General features: G+C 43.5%; 1 protein-coding gene across 1 annotated transcript; it reads right to left on the bottom strand.

Moving 5' to 3' along the window:
- Window positions 1–27,526, bottom strand: LOC125437043 (stimulated by retinoic acid gene 6 protein-like). The gene is made up of 18 exons (XM_048504413.1): window positions 27,498–27,526; window positions 22,932–23,004; window positions 22,740–22,840; window positions 20,781–20,911; window positions 20,341–20,461; window positions 19,239–19,284; window positions 16,945–17,073; window positions 15,838–15,905; window positions 13,439–13,550; window positions 11,591–11,744; window positions 9,081–9,156; window positions 8,803–8,878; window positions 6,362–6,410; window positions 6,141–6,258; window positions 5,240–5,359; window positions 4,120–4,283; window positions 1,592–1,738; window positions 1–95 (listed from the first exon to the last, which is right to left on the bottom strand). Exons 1-18 carry the CDS (start codon window positions 27,524–27,526, stop codon window positions 1–3), a joined length of 1,809 nt encoding a protein of 602 aa, XP_048360370.1.
- Between the last annotated feature and the right edge of the window lie 253 nt (window positions 27,527–27,779).

Genomic DNA, 27,779 nt, shown 5'->3' with positions numbered 1-27,779 from the left:
TTATTTTGGTTTCCTGAATGCTGAGAGGCTGGGATTATTTAGGAGTGTGTACCATAGCAGCCATCTTGTCCTGGCTTTCTTTGACACCCTAAAAACTAAAATGAAACAAAGAATCAGCACTTAATTTCAACATAGTGATAATCCCATTTCCTTTCATAGTCAAAGCAAGTGATATAACTTATTGAATGATACTTTTTTTCCTGAGGTTGCAATTTAAGAACACCACCATCTCACTATGGAAAAACCCAAACATTACCAGCACTATTTGCCTAGGAAAAAATATGCTGCTTCTCTAGGAGCTTGCTCAAGGCAGCTTACAATTCAGACAAATAAAACAAAGTCATTAAAAACAAAGGCAGAATGAAATACTCACTGAGCAGCCTAAAATGTTGTAGACAAAATGAATCTCAGGGAAGACGCAGATTATACAAGAGATCAACCCTTTACTTCAGTGGTTCCTAACCTGGGGTAATCATGAACACATCTGAGCATGGGGTACAATTTTAGGGAAAAGGATTGCCAAGGGGTTAGGAGTGAAAAAGGTTGTGAACCACAGCTTTGGTTTAAAGACTGAGTAAAAGAAATAGTTTAGCCTGGTTCCTAACTGAAAGCAAGGAAAGTGCTAAACAGGCCTTAAGGGGGGAGGACTTTCTAAGCTTACGGTGCCACCACCAAAAAAGCCCTTTCTGTTTACCACCCACCTCACCTTTGCAGGAAGAGTCAAGGAGAGCAAGGTTTCAGAACAGGATCTTAACTGGCAGGCTGGACAGTATGAGAGGTCAGTGTGTGTTTTTACAATTGTTGTTTTATTTACATTGTAAGCTTCCTTGAGTTTTGCAAGGTAGGAAAGGGGCTATCAAAGGATTTACATCAATAAATCAATACCTTGCCCCAATCCAGTTAGGGCTTTAAAGTTAAGAACTAGCACTTTGAATTGCGTGCAGAAACTGATGGGCAGTCGGTACAGATCTTTCAGCATAGGGCTGGTACAGCTCCTGAAAATAACGTGGCTGCTGTATTTTGGACCAACTGAATTTTCTGAACAGTCTACAGAGGCAGTCCCACATAAAGCAGATTACAGTAGTCTAAACTGGAGGCAATCAGAACGTGGATCACTGTGGCCAAATTACTATCACTCTCCCATATCTGCAAAGCTGTGGCCTATTCATTTTATAGATGGAATTTGTCTTGCTCAATGCTAACTTTTGAAAATTTACCGAAGGAGCTTAGCTAGCCTTGAAGTTGACCAGTAAGTATCAGTATTTTGTCATCCTGCAACACAAAGCCCTGACCTGGATAGCACACACTCGCATGATTTTACCAGATCTTGACAGCTAAGCAGGATTGGCCCTGTCTGGTACTTAGATGAGAGACCACCAAGGAATAACTGGGTTGCAATGTAGAGGAAGACAATGCAAACCACCCCGCACATTACCCTTCCTGGAAAACCCTATGGGGTTGCCATAATTCAGCTGCAACTTGAAAGCACTTTCCATCACAAAGCATTAATGAAAAGCTACCAACATTAGATCTTGTTATGGAACCGTAGATAGACAGATGGACAGACACTAAGAATGGTGGGAGGGTCTACCTGATTCATTTCTGAAGCTGCGGTAACTTGTGGTTTCCTGTTGATGCTGCACTCTGTTTTGGGCCACAAGGATGTAGCAAAAGCAGACAAGAGTGGGATTGGTGTGATAGTGATCCATCAGTAGCATTCCAATCCAGGTCCTGAACCCTGTAACAAAATAATAATAGTAACAACAACAACAATTCCTCTTGAAATTGATACAGCAAACTTTCTACTCTAAAGAGGCAATAACATTTCTGTAGACAGCCAATAAGATGCATAATTGAGATATACTCTGTGTGGGATCTAAGAGTTTTGAAATCTGAATTCAGACCACACCATCTATGTTATGTACTGGCTCCTGGTTGTTATCAGGATAACCCCTTGCTACAAAAGGTTGCCTCTCATTCAACAGTGGGGCTCAGGAAAAGATAGGCAGTCTGGACTTCTCTTATTCCAGCAGTTCTGGTTGGAGCCTTTAGAAAACCCAGCTAGCTCTTCATTTTTCTAAGTCAGTCAAAGTTTAACAAACACAAAGCAGCTGGAGCAGAGGAGACGCAGCTGGATCCCTAGATAGTCCAGTTGGAAGATTTTGGGCCAGATAAGTTGAATCTGCCATGTTTCTTGGTAGCTTTTACAGAACCAAGTGCTCAGACTGATAGTGAAGGGGCCTCTCCTTTTATCCCAAGAACATGTTGATGATTGGGCAAGAAATAAAGAATGCCTCCTTCTGCCTCCCAGGATTGACACTGATCACTTGGTGGTCAACTGGTCTGTCAACCAATGCAAGACCTTTTAGATGATTAATCAATGGCCTTTCAAACAATGCACTGATCCACTCAGTTCATTCATACATACAATTCTCTTTTGTCCATTAATCTGGTGACTACCATAAAAGTTTCTTGAGATGCTGGAACCAAAGAAGTCTCCAACATAGACAAGAATATCCTTAACTTGCAGTTCTAGTCATTAAAATTAGCTCCTACCTGTTTATCAACCAAGGATTTAATTGATTAAGATGCTTGGTGTTGTGGTTACAGTTGACTCTAATCTGGTGAACCAAGTTTGTTTCCCCACTTATACACATAAAGCCTGCTGGGTGGCTAGTCACAGTTCTCTCAGAACATTCTCAGCCCCTCCTACCTCGCAAGGTGTCTGTTGTGGGGAGGGGAAGGAGTCTACAAAACTCCTTATGGTTGAGAAAAGTGGCATATAAACCTTTTCTTCTTCTCCTCCTATTAAACCAAACCAAGCTGTTAGCATGGCCTTCATCCCCTACCTTATGAAATATTGGATTTCAAATTATTTCTCATACTGTTTGCACAAAATGCCAGTTTCCATGTTTGTATGGGTGGATAGCAGAGTGTCCAAGCTGAAAGCAAGCCTCAGGCAAAACAATCTGTTTGCAGAGATTAGATCTATGAGTTACTCCAGTGATACAACCTGGACGCCTCATAACAAGGACATGCATCTTTGATTATCCCACCCTGCCAGAGTAATCCGTTAACATAATGGAATCTGTAGAACTCCTGAACACCACACCTTGTTAAACTGTTCTGATACAATGAATCCTGGAAAACTCCCTGATACTGTGCTCTTGAGAAAACATTTCTCCAAACAATTGCTTCTTCCCTGCATTTCCCCCACCTCTCAGATACGATCTCCCTAACAACAAGAACCCTTCCTCACTCAAGCCTCATCCAAATTTGAATACTTAAGGCAAAGACTTTAGGAAGCACCTCTGCATAAACCATTCAAGGTTTCACTGATATAATCTAGGACCAATTGGCCCCATTGTCCTGGGGAGTAGAGACAATAGATAGAGCTGCTAATTAGCTCAACCCCGCAAGTCCAGCAAAGGAAACTCCCTGAAGCAGTTTGCAAAGAGAAATGGAAAACCTAAGTTTGAATTTCTTTGCCTACAGGACTTGAATTTCCTGCCCCATAAGCAAAGTGCTGGTATAAAAAAACTGCAACACCAGAGGCCTCAGTGCTCCCATTTCCTAACCTCAGGTAACCTCCTTGGTCAGAGTTGAGGTGTGAGACCACGATATGTCGTCCTTACAGCCAGGTCCCTATGCTGGCATAAGAGATCTCTTCCCCTTCTTCTGGAACTTCTCTGCAGATTTAGGTAATGTATAAGTCCCTTGCTTCCCCAACTCCCATTCTATCATCCAACCTATCTTTTCCTCCCTGTTTATATACTTAGGAACTGTGTGTATGTGCCTTAACGTCTCACTGCGTGACTGTTTGCAACCAAAACTTATATAAAAATATTTAAACTACAATTTGGTCTTTTGTGAATTATCTGTGGATACGTTTCAAGCCGTTTCTGGTATAGTTGTCTAAAAAGATCCCCTCCCAGCCTGCCTCTTGCATTGCCAAGCCGAGTAATTCCCCATTGCTATATAAAAATAAGTTCGTACACTGTTAAGCTGGGTAACAAAGCTTAGAGCCCTGGGAGGAAAGAGCCATCCACCTGTCAGTCTGGAATATTCGCAAAGCTTCCAGTCCAGGGCCACTAGAGCAGACCAAGACCACACGCTTACCCATATCGGCTGCTTCATATCCTTTGGGCATGATTGTCCTGTCTATGCGAGCAATCAGCCAGGTTCCCACAAGAACACTGCAAAACAGCCTGACCAAGCAGGTGCTCAGACCCAGTAACACATTATAGAAGAAAAAGAAGTAGTTGAAATTGTGAAATGCTTTCCTGAAAATAAAGCATAGGAGAGATTCATATTACTATGAGAACTGAAAGAGACAGGATCAAATTTTTGTCTCAGCCCTGCTGTTAGAAGGCTTTTCTTTCATCTGACCATAAGGAGCCTTGTTTTCACTAGCATTTTGAGGTAAGGCAATTATAGCCCCACCAGTGTGTGCGGCCACAGCAAATGTCGTTCACCTTGCACAGTTTCAGCGGTCTCATTCCATGGGAGAACTTTGATTATTACATTGAACAACAAGAACATCTCTTTCTGATAGAAATGCCAATTATTTTTCTAGCAGATGTTCTCTGCCTTTCACAACTGCACATCAGGGAGAAAAGGAGCTTTTTTTCAGTACTCGGAGTGCTTTACCTGCCTGTTAGGCAGTGATTAAAGATGCACAAACCCTGCCATAGAAATTAAAAAAAAAAAACAGCTTCCCAACAGCTACCGAGAATGAGAGTATATTCCTTGTGCTATTCTATTCTGTTCCATAATGGCACTTTGCCCCATAGTCCATTTCTCTCATAATCCATTTCTCTCAAATTCTAATTTTACCAGAAGTATTTCTATAATTAATCCTGCCATTGAAACAGGCCCCGTTTACTACAGATTTCAGTTTCCTCAGCAAATCTCCCATCCCTTTTGCTTTTGTGTGTTAAGTACCGTCAAGCTGCTTCCAACTCATGGTGACCCAATGAATCAACGTCCTCCAAAATGTCTTATTGTTAAAATGTCTGGCAAGCTGAGATCCATGGCTTCCTTTATAAGACAATCCATCTCATCTTGGGTCTTCCTGTTTTCCTGCCACCTTCAACCTTTCCTAGTATTACTGTCGTCTCCAGCGACTCTTGTCTTCTCAAGACCAAAGCTCAGAAAGGCAATGAAGTAAATAACTGAGAATTCTGATTGTGCTTTGGAAACAAGATTAGTTGGCATGAGAAGCGTTCCTAACGGTTACCTGTTGTCAAGAGCCAACGGCTTTTCCTTGTCATTCGCTAAAATCTTTGGCTGAAGAAAGAACCTGGTAGCAGTCACAATCTGGAGCACCAAGAGTCCTATCACAATGGCGACTGTGAGGCTGAGGTGAAAAACACAAAGAGATCATTTGGTTTGAAAGGATGAATATCAAATGAAAGGGAGCCGAAGACAAAGACTAGCCTGGATCAAAAGGATTCCATATGCCAGCTCCTGAGTCCGTATAAATGCAGCAGAAAAATAAGGCATAGGGTTGCCAATTTCCATGAGGAGTTTGAAGATCTCTCGGAATTACAGCTGATCTCCAGGCTACAGAGCACCCCTGGAGGAAATGGCTGCTTTGAAGGCTGGACTCTGTGGCGTTACACCCTACTGAAGTTCTTCCCTTTCCCAGGCCCCACCCTTGAAATCGCCAGGAATTTCCCAACCCAGACGGGGCAACCCTAAGGTGGGACTCAGGAGGAAGAATACTGAGGTAATGGGAGGGACTGCATCGATTCACACTGCGGGGTGTGGGTGTGGGAGGTCCACATTAAAGTTACCACCAAGTGGAAAACCAACATGGTAAGTAAAAAGACTGGGTTAGCATTGCAACTCTCACAATCTTTACAACAACTCTGTTCATCATTACTTGGTCATAATTATTTCATATTGCAAATGTGGGAGGATCTGAGTGAAAAGGAGTGCCAAAGGCAACCTACTTATGGCAGATATAATATTTGAACCAGGGTTTTCCAGTGGTGGGGTTCAGCAGGTTCATACCACTTTGGCAGAACCGGCTGTTAAAATGGTGCTTGTAAACAACCAGTTGTTAAATTATTTGAATCCCACCACTGGGGTTTTCCCAGTCCCACCTCTGCCTTTTGGCCACTGCATTCACTTACATCCCAGTTCCCAAACTTTTCGCCACTTCTTTCCCTTGGCCATGTTTTATGGGTAAAATCAAAATGTACACGAGCGCCATTCCAAAGACCCACTGCACGATGTGGATGATCAGGTATCCTAGAAAAGAGAGTCCAAATCATCTATTTTTTGAAAAAGGGAAGAAAACAGCAGTCTCAAATATTAGGCCCAAATGATTGCCCCAGTGGAGAACGTCACGTACCCCATACAAGGTATGCAATTTGCCAACCCGAGTATCTTGCCACTGCCGCCTGCAAGTGTTAAAAAATAAGAAGAAAACATGGAAAGGCACTTCTAAATGCTGAGTTGCAGTTGTTATAAAGCAGGGGTCCCCAAACTTTTTAAACAGGGGGCCAGTTCACTGTCCCTCAGACTGTTGGAGGGCCGGACTAAAAAAAACTATGAACAAATTCCTATGCACAAATGATTGTAAAATGTTTGATTTCACCTTTCAGCCATTCTGTCACGGTCTATTTTTAGAACAGTGACCAAAGTATGTCAAGTACAGGGTGGGCTCCAAATATTGTTGGGGAGGCTGTGGAATACCTTCCCCTGTAAAAAAAAAAAAAAAAGCAGAACTTTCCCAATGAAGCATTCCATCTAACCCAGGACTAGGTATCTTCCTGGGTTCTTCCTCCCTAGCAGCCAGCGAGCGATTCACCAGCCTGGCTGATGCCAATGGGAGTGAGGCGGAACAGAAAGCCTGCTGGGAGAGCAAACACATGGAGTAGCCAGAGAGGGAAGAGTGCTGGAGGCAGGAGTTGCCACGATGTGAAGGTTTCCAACTCTTGGGTCAGAAAATTCATGGAGATTTAGGGGTGCTTACATCATGTAATTGCAATCCAACAGCCCGTTGGGAGGCCGGGTTCTCTCCTCTCCCTCCTGTTCCCACTGCACATGAATGGAGCCATCGCCGCCATGCCTGGCGGGCCGGATACATGCCTTCAGGGGGCCACGTTTGGCCCCCGGGCCGTAGTTTGGGGACCCCTGTTATAAAGGAATTAGTGTTCCTTTTCCTCGTTCTCATGCATGCCATGCAGGCAGTGATTGGAGCCCACAGAAACATCAGTGTTGCTTTCATGCCTTTGCAGAGACATTTCTCTTTTTAAAAAAATTTCCTGGAACACATGCGTAGCTGCACAGGCATCCTGAAATGAATCCCCGCAGCCATGCTGATCATCCCACAATACGATCGGCTGCACCTGCGTAGCCACACATGTGCAACACCCAAAATAAAAGAAAAAGGGGCCTCCCTGCAATAGCAGGACAATGGCAGGCAGATTCTCCCTGACTGTGGGCAATGAGGAGGAAGGGAGGGAAATAATGTGCCTTTTGTCTGGCTGTTCACACAGGAGCGGTTCCATCCTAGGATTTTGAAAAAGGACTACTGGTTCAGTGATTTTCAAAAATCTTGAGTTGAGGGAAATGAAATGGGGCAGACTCATTTTGGGGATGGGACCTGTGCGAAGTCCCTTTCCAAAACAGTTTGTATTGCGTCCTACATCCGTTATATTTGCCCTGTGCGGAATGCACCATTGTCTTTGCCTGGGAGCGGAACCTTGCATTATCCCAGGAAGACTGCTCCTCTTATCATTGCCAGGGGGTCAATTATAACTAGATCACCACCACCCCAAAAAATCCATGGCTCTTTGCTTTTGGATTTCCTCCTTGCAAGAAGTGCTGGTTGTTTCTCCCATTTTCCTTGGACCTTTTCACTTCTGGAATGGTAAATATCGCCCTCCCAGCAATATTCCCGTTATCTATTTCCCAGGCTTCTTACATTCTGTGTCCTTGTGAGTGTATTTTTATTATTTTGATCCCTTAATAAAATTGTACCCTTTCCGCTTCAGTTCTGGTTTTGAGCGGATTTCTTGAGGGGCTGATATCTGTATGCACTGGTAGAGATCCCCTACCCACATCTTGCATTGCCAGTCTGTTCCTAGTGAATTCCCCCACTAATTAAAGGAACAGAACAGACCAGTTTGGGTAACAAGGGGTGGTATATAAATGTTTAAATTACAAATTAATAATATTTCAAAGCAGAATGACTGTTGAACGCTGTCATTTGGGAAATAGATGGATAGGCAGATACATATGCCAGCTGTCAGCGTTCTCTCACATGCTTGTATGACTAACAGCCAACACCCCCCCCCCCCGAATGGGGAGAAACATAGAAGCACATTGGATACCTATCATTCAGTGGCTAAGGGCAGGCTTAACTTTACCCCCATGGTTATCTACATTTGTACCTCGTTACTGTTTCCTATATAAATGAATGTTAACTGTTTACTTCTACAAGGGAAGTACTAGCAACCCACAATCTGCAGGGTCTAAGATATATCACAATGTACCTTCTGACCTTAGTTGGTATCAGGGTTTGACTAGGGCTGTTGTATGATTCAAGAATTTGAGATTGGTAAATCCCTCAGGATTTTAACCAATTACTTGATTAATTCACTGGTTATATTCGTTGAACCCTTATGGCATACAACCACCAGACGATAGAGAACTCCTATCATACCTTTCCCATTCAAGAACACCCAAAATAGCTTTCAGTAAGGGAATTTTCCAACCCAGAGTGACCAGCCCTTGGAGGGACTCAAAGGGATGAAGAAGCCAGAAAACAGAAGACCAAAAACTCACCACGCTGTGAGAAAGTTTGCAAGTGCTCAGCGGAAGGAATTGCTTCTCGCCTGCCCACAGTCGCTTCATGTGTTTTCTAGAAAAATGCATTATAATTTCTTTTTAAATATCAGCTTCATTTTGTGGGGGGGGGGGTAATGATCTAGGCCTCATGACTGCAAAGACAACCCCCTCGTCAGCTCTTTGTGAAATAAGGAAGGCCAGCAAGTGTGAATAGGAAGATGCCTGAACCATCCTTCCCAGTGCTTCTAGCAAATAGGGATAAAATACAGCCATACCTGTAGCAGGCCAAAATGTGGAACACATAGCTGACGCTGGTAAGGCAGGCAGTGAAGGTGGAGGCAAACCAGACATCTGTGGGACAAGCAAGCACCATCTTTGTCTTATTTATTTACTTAGAGAACTCCTATCATACCTTTCCAGTTCAAGAATACCCCAAAATAGCTTTCAGCAATGAAAGGAATTATATAAAATCATCAACCCAATAAAAGGATAAGGCCTAAAGCTAATCAATGGCAGCTGCAGTATTCAATCAAAGGCAGGAAAGTTTACAGGGTAGATCTATTGGTGAATTATATTTGAAGGCCTTTTTGAACAAACACATCCTTAATTAGTAGTCAAAAATGAGAGGTGCGGCTAACCCTTCTAAGTGGGGAAAAATGTACAATAATGTAGTCCCTGGATTTGTCCTTAAATCCATTTGGGCCCTATTAAGCAGACATGTACTGGGAGTTTCTGATTCTTAGATTGTGAGGCTACTGGGGGCCCAATTCTGACTGGACCCAGAGGGAGAGAGGGCTTAATTGTTATTCCTTGCTATTTGCTTTTCTATTTTGTTTTTCCAGCCTCCAGGTGGGGTTGGGAGATCTACCAGAATTGCAATAGACTTCAAATACAAGATTTGCTGGAGAAGATTGCTGCTTAGAAAGGCAGATTCTGTGGCATTATTTATATCCCGCTGAGGTCCGCCCACTTCCTCAAACTCCCACCCCCAAAATCTCCAGGAACTAGCTGGCAACCCCACATCTGCATCACAACTCACAAGTGGGCTAACAGCACAGGTGTGAAAGCAGTGACTGCACTAGTAATGGTTATTTTGCAGATGTGCTATTCTATAAAAGTAGAAAAGAAACTGAAGGTATACACACAGAAATATTAGCAGGTGCTGCCAACAGCCTCATTTACACTTTTCCCAGCTGTTACCACTCATGTTACCTCCTAAACATGAGGAGCTGCAAGAGCATTTTACCTCTTAGCAAATAATTTGAGTACTAAGAGAAAGGAGGAGAGCATTGGGGTTTGCTTGAACCTAAGATCAGGATACGAAGAACTTGGCAGAGCAGGAAAGAAGTCTGAGCCCAGAAGGAAGAGAGATTAAGGCTGAGGAGAATCCCAGCTTAAGTCCAGCACCAGCAATAGAGGTTTCTGCCTGTCCTTCTCCAAGATCTGACAATTTGCCAGGCAACAATCAATCTGGAAAAGGATTTGAAATGGGACGAGAAGGTGGCAAGCACTAGTGCCCCATTCTTCCCACACCTATTCCACTGCCCTGAAATGCTGCTACTTGGGCATTTGAACACTGTGTTTTCACACATCACACATAATGTTCCATCAAACCTCTTGAGTTTTTTTTGTGGGCACAAATGAACACTTGGTGAATGAGAATACATTTAAAGCGAATGAAGATTCAAGTCACTGTCAGTTTTGTGTTTGAATCACGGGCCCTTTCCATTTGCACAGCTTACCACAGATTTTCCCACTAGGTAAACTATTGCTGGGACGTCATTCTGCATTCCTCCTCCCCGCCTCCTACCCGTGACAATTGACAGCACAGGACAACTGCCAAGTTGACGCATCTGTTTAGTTTCTGCCCCCCTCCCCCCAAAAACCAAAATACTACTTGGAAAAAAAGAGGAAATTGGACTGTATTATCAAAAGTGTGATAGTTCGCTAATGGTATCAGCACACTCTGCCCTCTTTTAATGCATTAGGGCAAAGCAAAGCAGACTGGGAATGACAGTGTGGATCAAGATTTTAGTGCTGGGGGGTTGCTGAATACTTGTTGGTGTTTCAAAGTGGCTTAGAAACACCAACAAGTATTCAGCAACACTCCCAGCACTAGAATCTTGATCCACACTGTCATTCCCAGTCTGCTTTGCTTTGCCCTAATGCATTAAAAGCTAGTGCTGCCATACGGTTTTGGACATCCATTTCGAGTTAGGGGTTTAATGCACCTGCACAGTAGCGCTAGAGCACCTGTGCAAAAAGAAAAAAGGGAGCTGTCCTGCACTATAATCAGCCACATCGGGGGGCGGGGGAGAGAAGAGATGCAGAATGCGTTCCCAGAAAACATTTCCAAGCCACACACTTTGACCCCTGGGAAAATCTGTGGCAAGCTGTGCATGCAGAAAGGGTGCTCAGAGAAAATACACAGAAAAAAACGAGACATTTTGAAAACCAAACAGAGGAGAACATGTACAGATTTTTTTAAAAAATAGCACGAGGCATTTGACAACATGAAATAGTGTAACCCACTCATAGGGAAAAGACCACAGATGGGGGTAATGCAAAAACCAACATCTCATTAGTTGTATCTTAGTTCTATGGCAAATGTTTAGAAAGCAACATGAAATACAGATGGGGGAATGCCCTTGCGCGGCTTTATGTTTGAAAATGTGCTCAAATGCAGCTACCCAGTATCGGCTTTGTGACCAACACACACAGATGTGGTAAACTACAGAGTTATCATCAACAGATAGATTTCGGAAATGGGATACAATGCTTGTACCTTCTGTGAAGTCAATAAACTCTTTGAAATACTGGACGGCTGATACAAGTACTTCTGATGTGTTTCTGGCAGCTACCAGCATCTCAAAATTCTCCTCCAGAGTGTACAATGTTTGTATTAAACTCTTCATAAAGTAAAATTCAAACACAACAAACTGAAGAATAAACAGATTAAAAAGTTCTTTAGTTGTTTGACAATTTGTGTTTCCCAAAGTCTTAAAAACTGTCTTAAAAACTGAAGATCTAAATAAAATACGGAGAAAAGATCCTACAGTGTTATTTTACAACACACCCAGTTGAATAAAATGAGAAAAACTCAGATTGGAGTAGAATCCCATCCTCAAACCTCTGAAAAGGGAATCGGCAGAAAGGGAAGCAAGACAATGAGAGAGAACTACTGATTCAAAACATTAGAAATAAAAGGAAGAAGAGAGATGAATTAAGAGATAAGGATGACATAAAATGATAATGAGGACAATGGAAACATGTGAGTCCATAACATTGCAATCTATAAAATCAAACATAAGAATGGAAGAAGAGACCTGCTAAGTCAAACTTGTGGTCCAGCTGGACAGGCAGGCTGAAAGAACACCAATTATATAAAATGAATAAGCTACATAGCCTAGATTTTATCAGCTATGCAATGCTGCGCAGTTCCAAAGAGTTTCCTTAAATTAAGCATGGCAGGCCTCCTATTCTGTTCTTTTACTGGTTTAGCTCGTGACTGCTTGAAAATTATGGGCTTGTTATTTGCACCTTCACTATATTCATGTTTAACAGCCCAGAAGACATACACCAGGAAAATACTGAAGAATTCTTTTAAAGAGCACAGACAATTTTTGCCACATCAACTGTACATGCTTTACAAAAGCCACCCAGAAACATTCTCAACAGATGGGTGTCAGAAGTGGCTGAATGTTTACACAGTCATTTTGCAAGAAATTTCACTCTGGCAACAGTGCGTTTGGAACAATAAAAGAAAACATGCAATAATGAACCATCTTGATATTTTCTCTGCAATTCAGTGATTACATTACTATTGTTTATCAGAGTAATGGAAGTTTTTTAAAATAGGGTACTGCATTTTTAGCATTCTTACCCACTTCAGACTTGATCATGAATATGGAGAGTTTAAAAAATAAAATAAATAATCTGGAGCTTGGTTCTTTTTCAAATAATCCGGAGTTTCTGGAGCTCCCAGAGGTTTTGTTTTGCTTTGCTTTTCAAAAATAACTGGTGCTCAGGGCTCTAATTTGCATCTGGATCGTGATGTGATGGGAGGGAGAGTGAAGCCTGCATTGCACACTATTTTCCCTGACCTGCATTGTTCCTTGGAGCTGCTGTTTGCCCAGCTGGGGCAAATATTCAGGCCCAGAACTTTCAATGCACATGCAATCTGAAAAGCTCATGGCAACCACAAGGATTTTGCAACGTGAGGATCCGCCCAGAGGCTACAAATTGGGAAAATATGAGGGTTGCCAACTCCAGTCTGGGAAATTACTAGAGATTTTGGGGGTTGCCCCTGGCGAGTATGGTGTTTGGGGAAAGGCTTTTTCTCCATTTTCTTCAGGGAAACTGTAGTTTGGAGATCAGTTGAAATCCCAGGAGATCTCCAGGCCTTACCTGGGGGTTGGAAACCCTGGAAACTATCTCTTTGAAACGGCCTGGCAGGTTCCTCTGAGAAACAGCACATGAATGCAAAGCAGTGCTGCTCAGCTCCAAGAGTAGAAATCCCTCCCATAAATTCTTTGATCCACCACTCTTGCCCACACAAGATGCAGAACTATGGAATGCCATCACTCCACTTAGAAGCTCCCAGATGAGACCTCTCAGATAATATGGACCTTACCATGTATAGGCAGATTAGGGCAAGTACAGCCATGCAGATCATTCGGCTGGGGAATCGAAAGTAAGGGTCCCACTCATACACCTTCCGCTGAATCCAGGATTTCTGAAGCTGCCTGTTGATAGGGAAGAAGAAACAGGGAGATAAAGGGAGCTCTGCCCCATGAAAGGTTATTCCACAATAAATATGGTTGTTCAGAACAAGGCTTCTTAGAGGTCAAGAGAGACCAAAGCCACTTCCATTTCTTGAGGCTCCTGGTACTGTATATACTCGTGTATAAGTCAACCCGCATATAAGTCGAGGCATCTAATTTTACCACAAAAACTGGGAAAACTTATTGACTCGCATATAAGTCGAGGGTGGGAAATGCAGCAGCTACTGGTAAGCCCTGATTCTCCCTTTAAATCTACTCAGAAGGGAGGGGGGTGATTTAAAGTGAGAATCTGGGGGAAATTTGAGGGTGCCTGTCAGGGGAGGAGTGTTTATGTTAGCAGTACCAACGTTTCAGAGTATCTTTAGGAGACCCCCCTGATGATGCCACCCAGGTTTGGTGAAGGTTGGTTCAGGGGGTCCAAAGTTATGGACCCTCAAAAGGGTAGCCCCATCTACTATTAGCTTCCATTGGAAACAATGGGGGATGGGAGCACCCACTTTGTGGATCCATAACTTTGGAACCCCTGAACCAAACATCACCAAACCTGGCTGGTATCAGCAAGAGATTATCCTGAGGATACCACCCAGGTTGTATATTAGCAAATGAAAAAATTCTGGAATGTTACAAAAACTTATTTTTAATGTTTACATTTAACGAACGAATGCTTTCATCACACTAGTGTGATGTAAGGGTTAAGAGTGTTGGACTAGAAGAAGAGAAGAAGTGGTTTATATACCCTACTTTTCTTTAAGGTGTCTCAAAATGGTTTACAATTGCTTTCCCTCTCCACAACAAACACTTTGTGAGATAGGTGGTGTTGAGAGAGTTCGGAGAGGACTGCAACTAGCCCAAGGTCACCTGGCCAGTAGGCTTAATGTGCAAGAGCAGGGAAAACAAACCCAATTCACCAGATAAGAGTCCACAGCTCAGGTGAAGGAATCAACTTCAGATTAGAGTCCATTGCTCTTAACCACTACATCACACTGTGGACAATTGCAGAAGGAATTCTGGTTTGTGAGGAAAAAAATGTCTCCTAGATCATTCTCCCTCCTCAAGCGCTCTCTTCTGCCTAATTCCCCTATCTTCTAAAGTTCTCAACAGGTATCTTCTCTCTGCTAAAATCCAGTATTTTCAGCTTTGGTTATCACAACATTTTAATGAGTCTCTTCATTATGTTTCCTGTCAGTCAACAAATGTTTTCCCCTACTGCTGAGAAAGGTTAGCCATTAATCAACAAACAGCTCTGAGTGACAGGACTAGATAGAAAGGAATAGAGGAGCGAATGTCAATTGTTCCCATTTACATTTTAGAAATCTACTTCTACAATTCATCTCAAGAGCAAGCTGGACAAAATGATTACGGGTGAGCTGGGACAATACCTTCACTCAAACCCTTTTTGCACAGTTTCATCTCCCCTCCCAGACTAAGTCAGTTTGGGGACATTTAACAAATCCCATGACCTTTCAAATTCCCCCAAACGTGAGTGAATTTTCCCTGCAAATTGTCATTTTGCACAGTCTTATAGAACAAGATGTGGGGAAACTGATTGTAACAGTTCCCGATGGTTGATTTAAGCACATTAGATAAAACGTTCAATCTCAGAATAGATCTCTGTTACAGAATGACTGCAACTCAATATTCTCTGCAAGGAGAGGCAATTACAGAGAAGGGAAGGGAAGCAACACACGGCCATTTTGAGTCTGTGAACTTGCAATTATATAACTGGATGCTAGACTCAGGACTTACTCAACCAAGGATGCCAGAGCCTTCAGTTTGAAGGCCTGAGCAGGCTGTCAATGATAGGATGTTTTGGAGATCATTAATTCATAGGGACAAAAACCTTAAAGAACTCTAGGGCATATCTGAGCTCCCTGTCAGTTTAAAAATGGCATCTTCCCAAAGGGAGGAGAGGGACAGTGTTATATATACCAGGGACTGGCACTGGAAAACAAGGATGGTTCCTGATAATTAGAAAGTATTATCGAGGGGACTAGAACGTTAATTCTTCCAGATGTTCATACCTGTTTCATTGACTTCCTGCCAGCATTTTATCAGCCCCTGCCAGCATGGCCAATTGGCCATGCTGGCAGGGGCTGATGGGATGTGTAGTCCATGAACATCTGGAGAGGTGCAGGTTGCAGATCCCCTGGGTTAGTGGGATTGTATCAAATAATTAAGAAGACAAGTGGAAATTGCCTGTTGCAGCCTGAAAGGGGGAAAATTCTTGGAAATGAATGAGTCTCTCTACCTTGGGGGCTTCCCTATCAGTTGCTGGACATGATTAACTTGATGAACTTCTGGGAATGGCATTTCCTCCTGTGTGGGGGAAGAAAAGAGTCAGTTATTACATCACAAACTATGCTGTTCAGTAGTCAGACTCTTACAAATGACAGAATTAATCTTCTGAGTGACAGAAGGGGAAAGTGGCGCACTCCTCGAAAATGTACAACCTGACAGAGCATCAAGGAACCTCAGCAGCTACACAAGACATATACTTTATACAGTGTTGCTGTGGCTTCTCTGTTTAAGGTAATGTGAAATTAATCAAGGGCATCTCCAAAATTACCAAACTCGAAGAAGACTTTAAACTTCCCATATTTTCCATCCACCGGATAGGGTTCAGAGACTTGTGAAAGTGTCCAGCGTTGTGAGGGAAGGATTAAAAATATACACGTAACATGACAAGTGTGATAGAAGTGAGCAGAAACTAAAATATCTTCTATGTTCAGAAAGCACAGCTGTGTTTTAAGGACCTGGAGCAACTTCTATAAGTTTCCAGGGTATGAAGAGAAAATGGCTTACATCATCAACATACTTCAGCTCTGCCCCTGGGAGATGTTTTATAAGTGTTTTGAAAATGTTGCAATTTTTTGTGTGAGGGGTGTGTAAGAAGAGAAGCGTTTGGATTTATATCCCCCCTTTTTCTCCTGTTAGGAGACTCAAAGGGGCTTACAATCTCCTTTCCTTCCCCACCCCCCATAAAAAAGACCCTGTGAGGTGGGTGGGGCTGAGAGAGCTCCAAAGAACTGTGACTAGCCCAAGGTCACCCAGCTGGCATGTGTTGGAGTGCACAAGCTAATCTAGTTCCCCAGAGTGGGGAATCAAACCACAAAGATGTAGGAAGGATATGTAAGTGTATAAAATAATATTTTTTGCTTGAAAACTGATTGACTGACTGACTGACTGACTGACTGACTGACTGACTGACTGACTGATCATTAACCTCTCTGAAGTATTAAAGGGGAACGGGGGACTGAAACTGATTTCATGTCCAGCTTCCACACATGAATGTGTGTAAGAACAGTCAATCTGACCACTATTCAGTAAGTTATTGCATGAATTAATGATTACTCACTCTTGTAAGGTCCAGCTGGAGACAGACCCTTGAAGCTTTCACCAATATATGCATAAATCTGCCTAGCAGGAAAACCAAGCAGAGCAAGGAAGGCCAGTAGAATATGATGTTTTCATATCCCCCCACTACCTGTGCAAAAAAAAAAAAGGAGGAGGAGGAGGCTTAATTGAGAAGAGCACTAACAAAAGAAGGGAGGAACATGCTTAACCCTTCAAAACTAGAATTAAGTACCCCAAAGGTCAATAAGATAATTTGTTAACTGTAACTCTAAATGCATAATAAATGGTATTCAATGTCCCTGTGGTTTTCAATATATTGGTTATACAATCAGGGCAGTAAAACATAGGATTTGTGAATGCAGAAGTTGCATAAGGCTGGGAAGAAAAACAGCTCCATTGGTGACCACTTTTCAGCCTTCAGTCATAGATACTGACCTGTGCTTTTGAATTGGGGAGATAATTCCAGTTGCCAGTGTAAACCTGCTTCAAAGACTGGAGACCAGAGAACTTTTCTAGATCCACACTCTTGGCAAATCGGTCCCATTGGGCATGAATGAGATCGACTGGATGTATACTTGATGTCATTTCTATATTTTTGTGTCCTGTTCTGTATTGAAGAAATCTCCATATTCCTTTTCTTTCCTTTCCCCACTGAATGTTTTCAGTTAGTAGTAACCAGGGCTTTCACACTTTCTTGCCCCCCCTCCCACATTCATTGTTCTATCTAGATTTTTGCCAGATTGCTTCAGCATTATGAATATTTATCCTCACCCCCGCCCTTTATCATCTGCAGTTCCATGCTCTTCATGTCATTGTTCTGACAATGTGACCTGAATCCCATGGTAACTCTCTGCTGACAGAAAGGATTTCCCTCAGTAGAATGGCACTTCCTTCCCCTTTCTGCTGCAGCCAAAAATTGTCTCCAAAATGTTGTTCTAAGTGATTCAAAGGTCTGAGGTGGGGAGGGAGAATTTGCAAAAATTGTCCTCCCTTTGACATTAGTGAAACTTTTCCACAGAATCTAACATATTATGTGAGAGCTTTGATTTCCTTTTTTGGAAAACAGCTATCTCTGAAAGCAAGTTAGTGCCACAATGATGGTTCAAAGAATGGACTGTTTCACCCAGTTCAGGTTTCATTCTAGTCAGAAATTCTGACTGGAAGTCACTCTGTCAGCCTCTCCTGCAGACCATGGCAGCCATCATTTTGGCCTACTTTGTATGGTATTATAAAGCAAGGCTCCACAACCATTTCAAACCTGTGGGCACCTTTGGGATTCTGACATGGTGCATTATTCATAGCCACAAAATGGCTGCCACATGAGGTAAAGCAAGCCATAAATGGCTGCCACAACTTATCTTCAGTCATAGAGTAAAGATTTTTGTGCTGGCAGCTGCTGCCAAAGGAACATTTTAAAAATATGTTAGATGTAGCAATGTTTAATGTGCAAAGGAACTGAGAAGACCTAGTAGGGAGCAGGCAAGTGGTCAGCTAGATAGGGCTGTGAGGTTTGTTACCCCTCTGTCCTTGTGTATCACCTCTTCTCTGTCCTTAGCCAGGGGTAGGGAACCTGCGGCTCAAGAGCCGCATGCGGCTCTTCTGCCCTTGCACTGTGGCTCCACGAGCCGAGCCGCCGGCCCCATCCTTGCCCGCCCTGCAGGCAGCAGGGCGGGTGCACCAACTGCCCACAGTCGGCTGGGCCGCGCCGTGGGCTTCCCCTCTCGCCCGCCCCGTTGGAGCAGGGCAGGCGCTTTTCCGGCGGCCGGCAAGGCCGAGCCGCCGGCTTCATCCTTGCCCGCCCTGCAGACAGCAGGGCAGGCGCATCCATGCACTTCTCAGAATGGGCAGAGTAAAAGGTAAAAAAACCCATATATAGAGAGAGTTATCTTTATTTTAAATGTCAAACATTATTTGCAGCTCCAAGTGTTTTCTTTTCCTGTGGAAAATGGGTCCAAATGGCTCTTTGAGTGTTAAAGGTTCCCTACCCCTGCCTTAGACTGATGCTCCCAGGTCTAATATCCTGCTTTGTCTCAGAAGTTAGTTGCAGAGACTCTTCCTAGCTAGCAAGACAGCAACGTGCTATCCTTCTCACTTTCCTATCGTAAATGAAGATCCTAATAAACATTTACTATTTATCCTTTTTGATCAGTGTGTTAGCCACTTCTCTGTGCAATGAAACCTAACAGTTGGACTGCCCATCTCTGTAATCCATGGTTTCCTTTTCTCTAACCCTACAGGCTGTTATTAAAAAAAAGGAAATAAAATAGTTTAGGATCATTACATAACCATACTTACTTGTCCATGTGGGCACTGTGCAATGTTCAGCATTATGATTGCAAGCCTAAAAAACAAACAAATGATAAACGATGGATTTCAGTTAATTTAAGTCATGAAGTTCTTTAGGCTAGGAGACAAAACCATGTCCACATTGCTGTTGACCCAGAAGTCACCATTTTCCAGCAAAGGAATGGCAAAGGGAGAACACAGAAAATCTGATGTTTACAAGGATTTTACAAGGATTTGGGGTTCCTAAATAATGAGGTAAAGGTAGTCCCCTGAGTGAGCCTCAGGTCATTGCTGACTAATGGAGGTGATATCACATCACAGCATTTACTAACTAGGCAGACTTTATTTATGGAGTGGTTTGTCATTGCTTTCCCCAGTCATCTGCACTCATTTTGCCAACCTCAGAAGGATGGAAGGCTGAGTCAGTCTTGAGCCTGCTACCTGAAGCCAACTTCTGTCGGGATCGAACTTAGGTCGGGAGCAGAGCTTTGACTGCAGTTCTGCAGCTCATCACTCTGCGGCACAGGGCTCCTTCCTCAATAAGAAGCTCAGCAAAACCTGGGAGCCCTCCGCGGTTAAAAGTGTGCTGAAAGGAGCTCACAAGCTTGCAGGTCTGTAGGTAACCCTGTGTGATCAGTTGGGGAAATTATACTTAGGCTTGCAAACCTCCAGGTGGGGGCTGGAGTACTCCTGGAATTATAATGGATCTCCAGACAATAGAGATTAATTCCCTTAGAGAAACGTCAGGAGAGAATGCTGCTAGAACATGGCCATACAGCCCGGAAACCACACGGCGCCCCAGAGATTAATTCCCTTAGAGAAAATTGCAACTGTGCAAGATGTGCACTAGAGCATTTTACCCCAGTGACATCCTTCCACCACCCAAACCCTGCTCTCCCCACTGGTACTGCCCTCAAACCTCTAGGAATTTCCCACCCCAGAGTTGGCAACCCTCATCTTGGGGGTTGTGGTACCCATTTAAATCTATTATCCCCCTCAAGATAAATATTGCCCAGGAACACAGATTCTGTTAGGCTCTCTGTGCACCCTTCGTCAAAGCCCGCCATCTCTCTGAGAGGCATTCTGGCCAATGTATCTTCTGTTTACTTACCAAGACGCTGTATAAAGGAATCCAAGCGTGGCTCCTGTGATCTGGAAACGTGTTGAAAGGCAGGCGAAGAATGGGTAGGAAGAAAGGCCGACTTCCACGGCACAGACAAGAATCACAACAGCTGTAAGAAGATCGAAATTTGGCCCAGAAACCCTTTTAGGAAGGCATAGGGAACATCTAGGTCACACTAAATAGGGTCCGCACAGGCCAGAGAAGATGCACATATTTTCTGCATGAATGGTGTGTGCTCCAGTCCCCAGTATTCGATTGTGGAACTGTGGCCCTTTCTGCACCAACCTTTTAGAACATTTTGAGGCAGGAAATGAAATATTTCCTCCATGGAGTTCCACATTGTGTTTACCCCCAAACATTTTATTTGCAGCCTCAAAGCTGAACTGAATAATGCAATGGGGTGAAATTTATACAAGGAAGCCTTTTACCTCGAGCCCATTGGGGAACTTGCACAGGGAGAAATCGTTTTGAAAACATGATCATTACTTTGTTGGCCAAAGCTCCAAAGGCAAAAGCCAACGACCACCGATTGTGGAATGCCCCTACAAAATCCAGGGGTCTGTGAATGAGAAGACATTGAGAAGACAATGAGAAGACACTGTCAGCCTTTCATGAGCAGTTACATGTAGTCAGTTTTAAGATTATGGAAATGTTTAACCAAACAGAGGAGAATATAGAAAAAACATAAAAGAAGAAATATAGAAGAATGCAGAAGAAATATTCTGGCAGCAAACCATAGAGCAGGGTGATGGCCAAATATTCTAAGAGGCCTTCCGCACTGTAGGATTCACCTTTAGTTTGACGTAGGTTCGACCCGAGTACTCCGCACAGCTGTAGAGTTCGATTCATGTCTGTCTCTGCTCCCCCCCACCTGTCAAATTTTCGAGCTCGACTGGGAGATACGACTTTTTGCTGAACCCGGGTTGCACTCAAACTGAAGCCGGCACAGTGCGGAATCTCCTTCACCTCGACTCTCCCAGCCAGCCAATCACAGTGCACTATTTTGGCCATGGCAGAACGGGAGACTCGCGGCAGCAAAAAGCGCACCTTCAAAAAAAAACCTTCTCATGCATGAAGCAACGGCTCAGCTCTGCTCGTTCTGTTCCGACAGAGAAGGTTTGCAAAAATGCAGATTCCTGCCAGTTTGTGACAGGCGGGAAATCGGCGCTTTAGGACATTGTCACAACATAGCTCCTACGTGGCAAAACGAGAAAAAGGGATGCGCACACACGTTTTCCGCCATAGAACGGCAGCCAATCGGGAATGAGGAGCGAAAGACACAAGGAGGTAACCCCGCCCTCTGAACTCGAGTCCGGAGAGACGACCCAACTGCTGTGCAGAATAACAGAAGAGTTGAGCTCAGGTAACAATTTCAGCAGACACAAGTCAACCCTAGGTCTCCTCTGCTGTGCGGAAAGCCCCTAGGTATTAAGCAGATCAAACTGGGAACTGAAAATCTGTGCTTTGATTCATAGATCCATGTTCAGTTTGTCTGAGCTTTCATGGGACATTCTTTATTCTACGTTAAGATGGTCACAGTAGCACTTAGTCAATTCACTAAAATTAAACATAAAAATCAGAAAATAATTGTGGGTCTGAAGCATGAGAAAGCCAAGTAGGGCTGCCAACTCTGGGTCAGGAGATTTCTAGACATTTGGAGGTGGAGACTGGGAGGGCAGGGTCTGAGGAGAGAAATGGCCTTAGTGGGGTATAATGCCACAGAATCAACCCTTCAAAGCAGCCTCGTTTTCCAGGGGAGCTGATCTCTGTCATCAAGATATCAGTTATAGTAACTCCAGTAGATCTTCACAGGATGAAGCTGTTTAACATGCTGGAAGAGCCGACATCAAGCAGGTGCACAGAATATCCCGGTCTAGACACAACAAAGCACGTGACTGCTGCAACACTTCCCCTGACTTGTGCATTCTGTGCATTCTGACCCTCGGACTGGATTTCTGACCCTGAAACCTGACTGGACTCAGCTCCCTGATGTGACCTGATATCTCTGCCTGGCAGCTCAAGCCAGGACATGGGCCAAGGCGGGAAGAAAGGCAGGAGGGGATGGTCTCCTCAGTGGGTGTCATTCACCCACCAACAATTTTCTGGAGCCCATTGTATTTGTTTGTACAATGGACTTTATGTATATATTTTTTTAAATCTCACTCATATTCTCAGCTTTCCCAGAGGCACCTACTTGGCAATCACAGTAGGCAATCTTTGGCTTTCTCTTGCTTTCCAGTTTTTAATGTTGTGAACCATGGAAGTCACCATGGCAGGCATCTCCGAGCTATATGCTCACATGTTACCTGGCTCCCATTTTGGGACAGGGCTACCCGGTTAGAATCTATGTGTGCAAAGTTGGAGGCCCACAGTCTCTAAAGACTCACATTACAATCCCACACTGTCTCTTGAGAAGGGGCCATCTTTCGCTGATCAACCTTCCCCTAGGTCTTTTCTCAAGCCATGAGAGCACTATTATGATGACCACCTGCAAGAGGAGAACAAAAGGCAGCAATGTGAACAGGCCAAACCATAATCTTGTTGACAATGGGAAGTTGTCAGTGTAATGGTCAACTTACTGATGGAACAAGCGAATAGTGTAGGTAATGTTGCAAATCGACTGAGCTTTTGCAGGTTTCATTATTTGGCACCCTGCTCAGGAAACACAAAGGTAGATAATCTAAGGTTATCTGAAACTACAGAAAGGTTCCAACTTCCCTACAGCTGTTCTGACTAATTCTTTATATAAAGCTCAGTTTCTGGTGGGAACATCAGGAGAACTACACTGGAATACTCAATGATAATAATAGTTTGGATTTATACCCCGCTTTTCTCAACCCTTCAGGAGACTCAAAGTGGCTTATGAATACCTTTCCTTCCCTCCCTACAACAGACACCTTGTGAGGTAGGTGGGGCTGAGAGGTCATTCAGCAAGCTTCATGTGTATGAGTGGAAAAACAAACCTGGTTCACTGAGAGTCTGCCACTCAGTGCAGGAGTGGGGAATCAAACCTGGTTCTCCAGATGACAGTCCACTGCTTTTAACCACTCCACCACACTGGCTCTCATCCAGAACACTCTCAAATCTCCATGTATTTCCCAAACCACAGCTGATAAACCAGTGCCGGATTGCCCTACAGACTTGGCAGGCTGAAGTCTAGGACCTCAAAATCTAGGGAGCCTCCAGCCAAGGTGTATAATATTTTTGATACTGTGACAGGCCTTTCTTACATATGCTGTCATACCGCAATGTAGTCTCTTAAACAGTCATTTCCCTTGCACTCCATTTCAGAATAATACTGTCAAGCCGATAACTTCACACTAGCATTAATTTCTGTGTTGATTTTGTGAATTGCGGAATTTTTAATACCCACCATCATCCTCGGCTTTGCTCAATTTTGCTTAAAACATTCTTCCATCTTCCTGTTGTTGTGAGGGGGGGAGGTGAGAGGGATCTCACATGTGGAATAGCCTAGGGCCATAGTGGCGAACCTTTGGCACTCCAAATGTTATGGACTACAATTCCCATCAGCCCCTGCCAGCATGGCCAATTGGCCACGGGCCTAGGGTCTCTCTTCATCTAAAACTGGCCCTGATGATAACCTCTGGAAGGGGACTTTCACAATCTGCCCATCTGCACTAGCTTTGACTAGTCTAGTGCTTACTGGGTTTGCTTCCCAGACATTATACAGGTTCTTTATAATCAAAAGATTGTGCTAAGGTTTCCACTGATTTGGACCCTACTGGATTCAGAGATGGTTTCAGTGCTGGGCCAAAGGTGTGAAATACATATTCCATATGCCTACCCCATGCCCTCCACAGCCTGCTGAGAAAGATTTGATCCCAGAATTCTCTGGCATTACATTCTATCACTTGCACCCCTCAGCATTCAATCTGCAACTGAAGACTGTTCTTTTTAAAAACCCACCCCTGTTTTCAGCCTGTTTTTCTCCACTACAGATGACAGCAAATTCCTGTTTCTTTTCATCTAATCTACCATGATTTTATGTGCTTCTGGCAGGGTAAATTACAGCAGATTAGCACAGTTAACTATCTGCAAAGTGCAATTGAGAGACAGCCAAAGGTCATGCTAGCAAAGCACCAATCTTATTGACTTTGCATGCTGGAGCCTGGTATGTCGAGCCCGGTCAGGACTCCATTGAATGCTCTGCATGGAAGAGTCACCTCTCTTGACTTTACCTCCTGGGTAGGCAGGAAACCAGGTTGCTGACTAACATTATTGATCCTGATTAGAGGCACAAATGCTCAGAAAAATAGTGGAGACGTAGAGGGGTGTCATTCGTATGAGGATTTTGTTTCAGTTTCTCCAGCTGAAAAACTGGAAATTTGGAGCACTGAAATGCTTTTGAAGGGAGTGTTTGACTCAGGGTGTGTTATACAATTATATAAAGCATTCTTAAGTTTTAGGAATGATAATGCCCTGTGTGCATGGTAAGTGCAGGATTGGAAACTTGCCATTTCCACTGATGACTCCTTCCCGCTGCAGACAGCTTCATGCCGTTCCTCAGGACCCTTATCCTTCTGTAGTGGTATTTTTGTGGAAATCAGTTTGGTGCAGTGGAAAGGCAGAGTGAGAAAAGTTCCATTGTGCCATTGCAATGGGGTTGCCAGTTCCCTCTGGCCACTGGCAGGGGAGGGGGAGGGGGCGGGTATAGTTGCCAACTTTGAGTTGGGAAATTCCTGGAGATTTAAGGATGCAGACTGGGGAAGAGAGGGACCCCTGTGGAGTACAAGGCCATAGAGTCCACCCTCCAAAGCATAGGTGTCAAATCACTCTGGCAGGGGATGATGGGAACTGTAGTCCATAACATCTAGAGGGCCACGAGTTTGACACCTGTCCTCCAAAGCATCAATTTCCTCCAGGGGAACTGATGTCTGTGGACTGGAGATGAGCTGTAATTCTGAGGGATGCCCACCTGGAGGCTGGCACTCCTACACTGCAAAATTTAATCTTGCTCTAACCCATATATACAATTATGTAATTATTGTGCAACTTGGACTAATTTTGTCCACAATTAATATGGTATGGTACAGTATGTTTAATTTATATACTGCCCTCCCCTGAAAGGCCCAGGGCAGTGCACAACAGGATAATAACAATGTCAGCAATCAAAAACATCATACTACAAACATCAAAAACATAATATCAATGAACAAGGATCAGAAAACATAACATCATAACATCCTAGGCATAACATTATAACATCAAAACATAACATCATAAATATAACATTAAAAATAACAATAAGCACAGAATCGTAAAACATAACATTATGAACACAATAAACTTAGCATGATAAATCTCAAGCATCAGTTGCTATAACTATGAAGCAACAATAGTCACAACCACATCCATATTTATTTATCCATTATTTGCATTTATACCCATACTCCCCAACAGGGCTCAGGGTGGCAAACAACAATGTCAAAGTTAAAACAGTAATAAAAACATCATTAAAACCATTAAAACATGAACATTAAAACAGCAATCGATGGCGTCAATACCTAATACAGCTACTACTACCCAAGGGAGGCCAGTGATGGTACCTGTCAGGCTGACTGGCTAGATGGAAAAGCCTGAGAACAGCTTTCCTCAAACTAGGATCCAGACACTACTGGATATCCCTGAATGGGGTTGCCAATCTCTAGAAGTGGACCAGAGGTCTCCCAGAATGACAACTGATCTTCAGACTACACAGACTAGTTCTCCTGGAGAAAATGGCTGCTTGGGCGGGTGGACCCCATGGCGTAATACCCTACTGAGGTCCTTCCCCAAACCCCACCTTCCCCAGGGTCCACCTTCAAATCTCCAGGAATTTCCCAACTCAGAGTTGGCAACCCTATCTGTTGGTTTAAGATGCCCACAAATCTGTTGTTAAGGCAGAGGGTGAGTTTGTCTGATGCTTGCTGGGAATTTTAGTGTTTTATCAAGACTGATCAGGGCTACACTTCTCCAGAACGGGGCCTACTCTCCATTTTCCTCTCTGGACTAGCAATGCCATAGGAGGAAGGGGAAGGGGAGTTATATATACCTCAGAAATCATAAACAAAAGAATTTTACTTATACTGAGAGAAAAAGACTATATATATAAACACAGTAAAACTTATATGTCAATACATTTACTGTTCATCATTTTGGTTAAATTTGATTACTAATAACGAGCACAGTTTACAGTATTAAACTTTCAATCAGAGGCTTTTACATAGCTTTAGTTGACAGAACACTGAATAACATCTTTCCTCAGTCAGAATCAGAGAGCTACAGTACCAACTGTCACTTTTAGAATGTTCATTGAGCTCTCCCAGAATTCCGTGCCTGCTGCAGGCAAGGCTGTCAAATCCATCTGGGAATTGTGGCAGTGGGAGGGGTGGGGTCTGATTGTGCTGAATGAGAGATGTGGAGTTGCTAGTGTGAAGAACAGAGGGAGAGATGAGAAAGGGGGAAAGCTGAGGAGTGCTTGAGGTTGGGGAAGTACCTGACGTTGACACTCCTGGCTGGCTGGCTGCCTGCCTGTCAAAACTGAAGGGGGGAAAGGATTTTGTCGTAGGAACATCATGCAAAAATTAAAATATGCTTAAAGCCCACTTTGACTGATCTTTAATATTTCTGCCAACATTAGCAAGGCACACTGGGCCAGAAATTGGCACCTCTGAAGACAATGCTGGTCAAGGAAGAATGATCAGATCACTCAATAAATGCAGATTCACAGACGCAAGCTTGCCAATGTGTGGCATAAAGAAACACTAATTGGGATTGTAAACTGCTTTGAGACTCCATATGGTTGAGAAAAGAGAGGTATAAATCCAAACTTCCTTTTTTCTCTTCTACTGACCCTGCTTCGCTTCCAAGATCTAATGAGGCTAGGCAAATGATACCATTCCACATCCTTATTGGGACAATAAAAAGAAGGTAAGGGAAGCTTAGTCTTCCTTAGTCCACTGTTTCTCCCCTGAAAATGCCCCTAAACAATTTTTTCTCCAGCTCAAACCCCCCCCTCCCCCGACCCATTCCCTCTCACTGTTGATTTGATATAATGCAAGAATGGACTGGAATCCAGAATGGCAAAATACAGACAGCCCACCCCAAGCAAACCTCACAGTTGCAATTTCATTGTCCAAACTTACCATGTCTCTGTGGAGATCGTTGTAGCCATTGCTGAGAAGATCTGCACCAGAAAGATATTCACAATTCTGGATTCACGAGTAAGCAAAGATATGTCTGCCAGGAATGTTGGTGTCCTGTTGCCAATTCAGAGTCTTGAACAATGCAGTCTTTGGTTCTACCTTTGACCATTCAGGGTTTATAAAGACAGTGTGTAGCCTTTCTCGATATTCCACAACGCTCTCCGTAAGCAAAAAGCAAACATTTAGTTAAACATTGACCTTGTATTAGCAGGCACCAGGTAT

Source organism: Sphaerodactylus townsendi, linkage group LG07 (genome assembly GCF_021028975.2).
Source record: "Sphaerodactylus townsendi isolate TG3544 linkage group LG07, MPM_Stown_v2.3, whole genome shotgun sequence".
NCBI classification, from domain to species: Eukaryota; Metazoa; Chordata; class Lepidosauria; order Squamata; family Sphaerodactylidae; genus Sphaerodactylus; species Sphaerodactylus townsendi.
Note: the sequence above shows the minus strand (reverse complement) of the source record. Positions and strands in the feature narration are given on the sequence as shown.

Coding starts and splice junctions, on each gene's coding strand:
- LOC125437043 (XM_048504413.1), bottom strand. CDS start 27,526: ATGGCTACAACGATCTCCACAGAGACATG. Junction 13,551..15,837: donor CTGATAGGGAAGCCCCCAAG/GTAGAGAGACTC, acceptor CCCTATCAACAG/GCAGCTTCAGAAATCCTGGA. Junction 5,360..6,140: donor AAAAGTTTGGGAACTGGGAT/GTAAGTGAATGC, acceptor TTTTCACCTCAG/CCTCACAGTCGCCATTGTGA.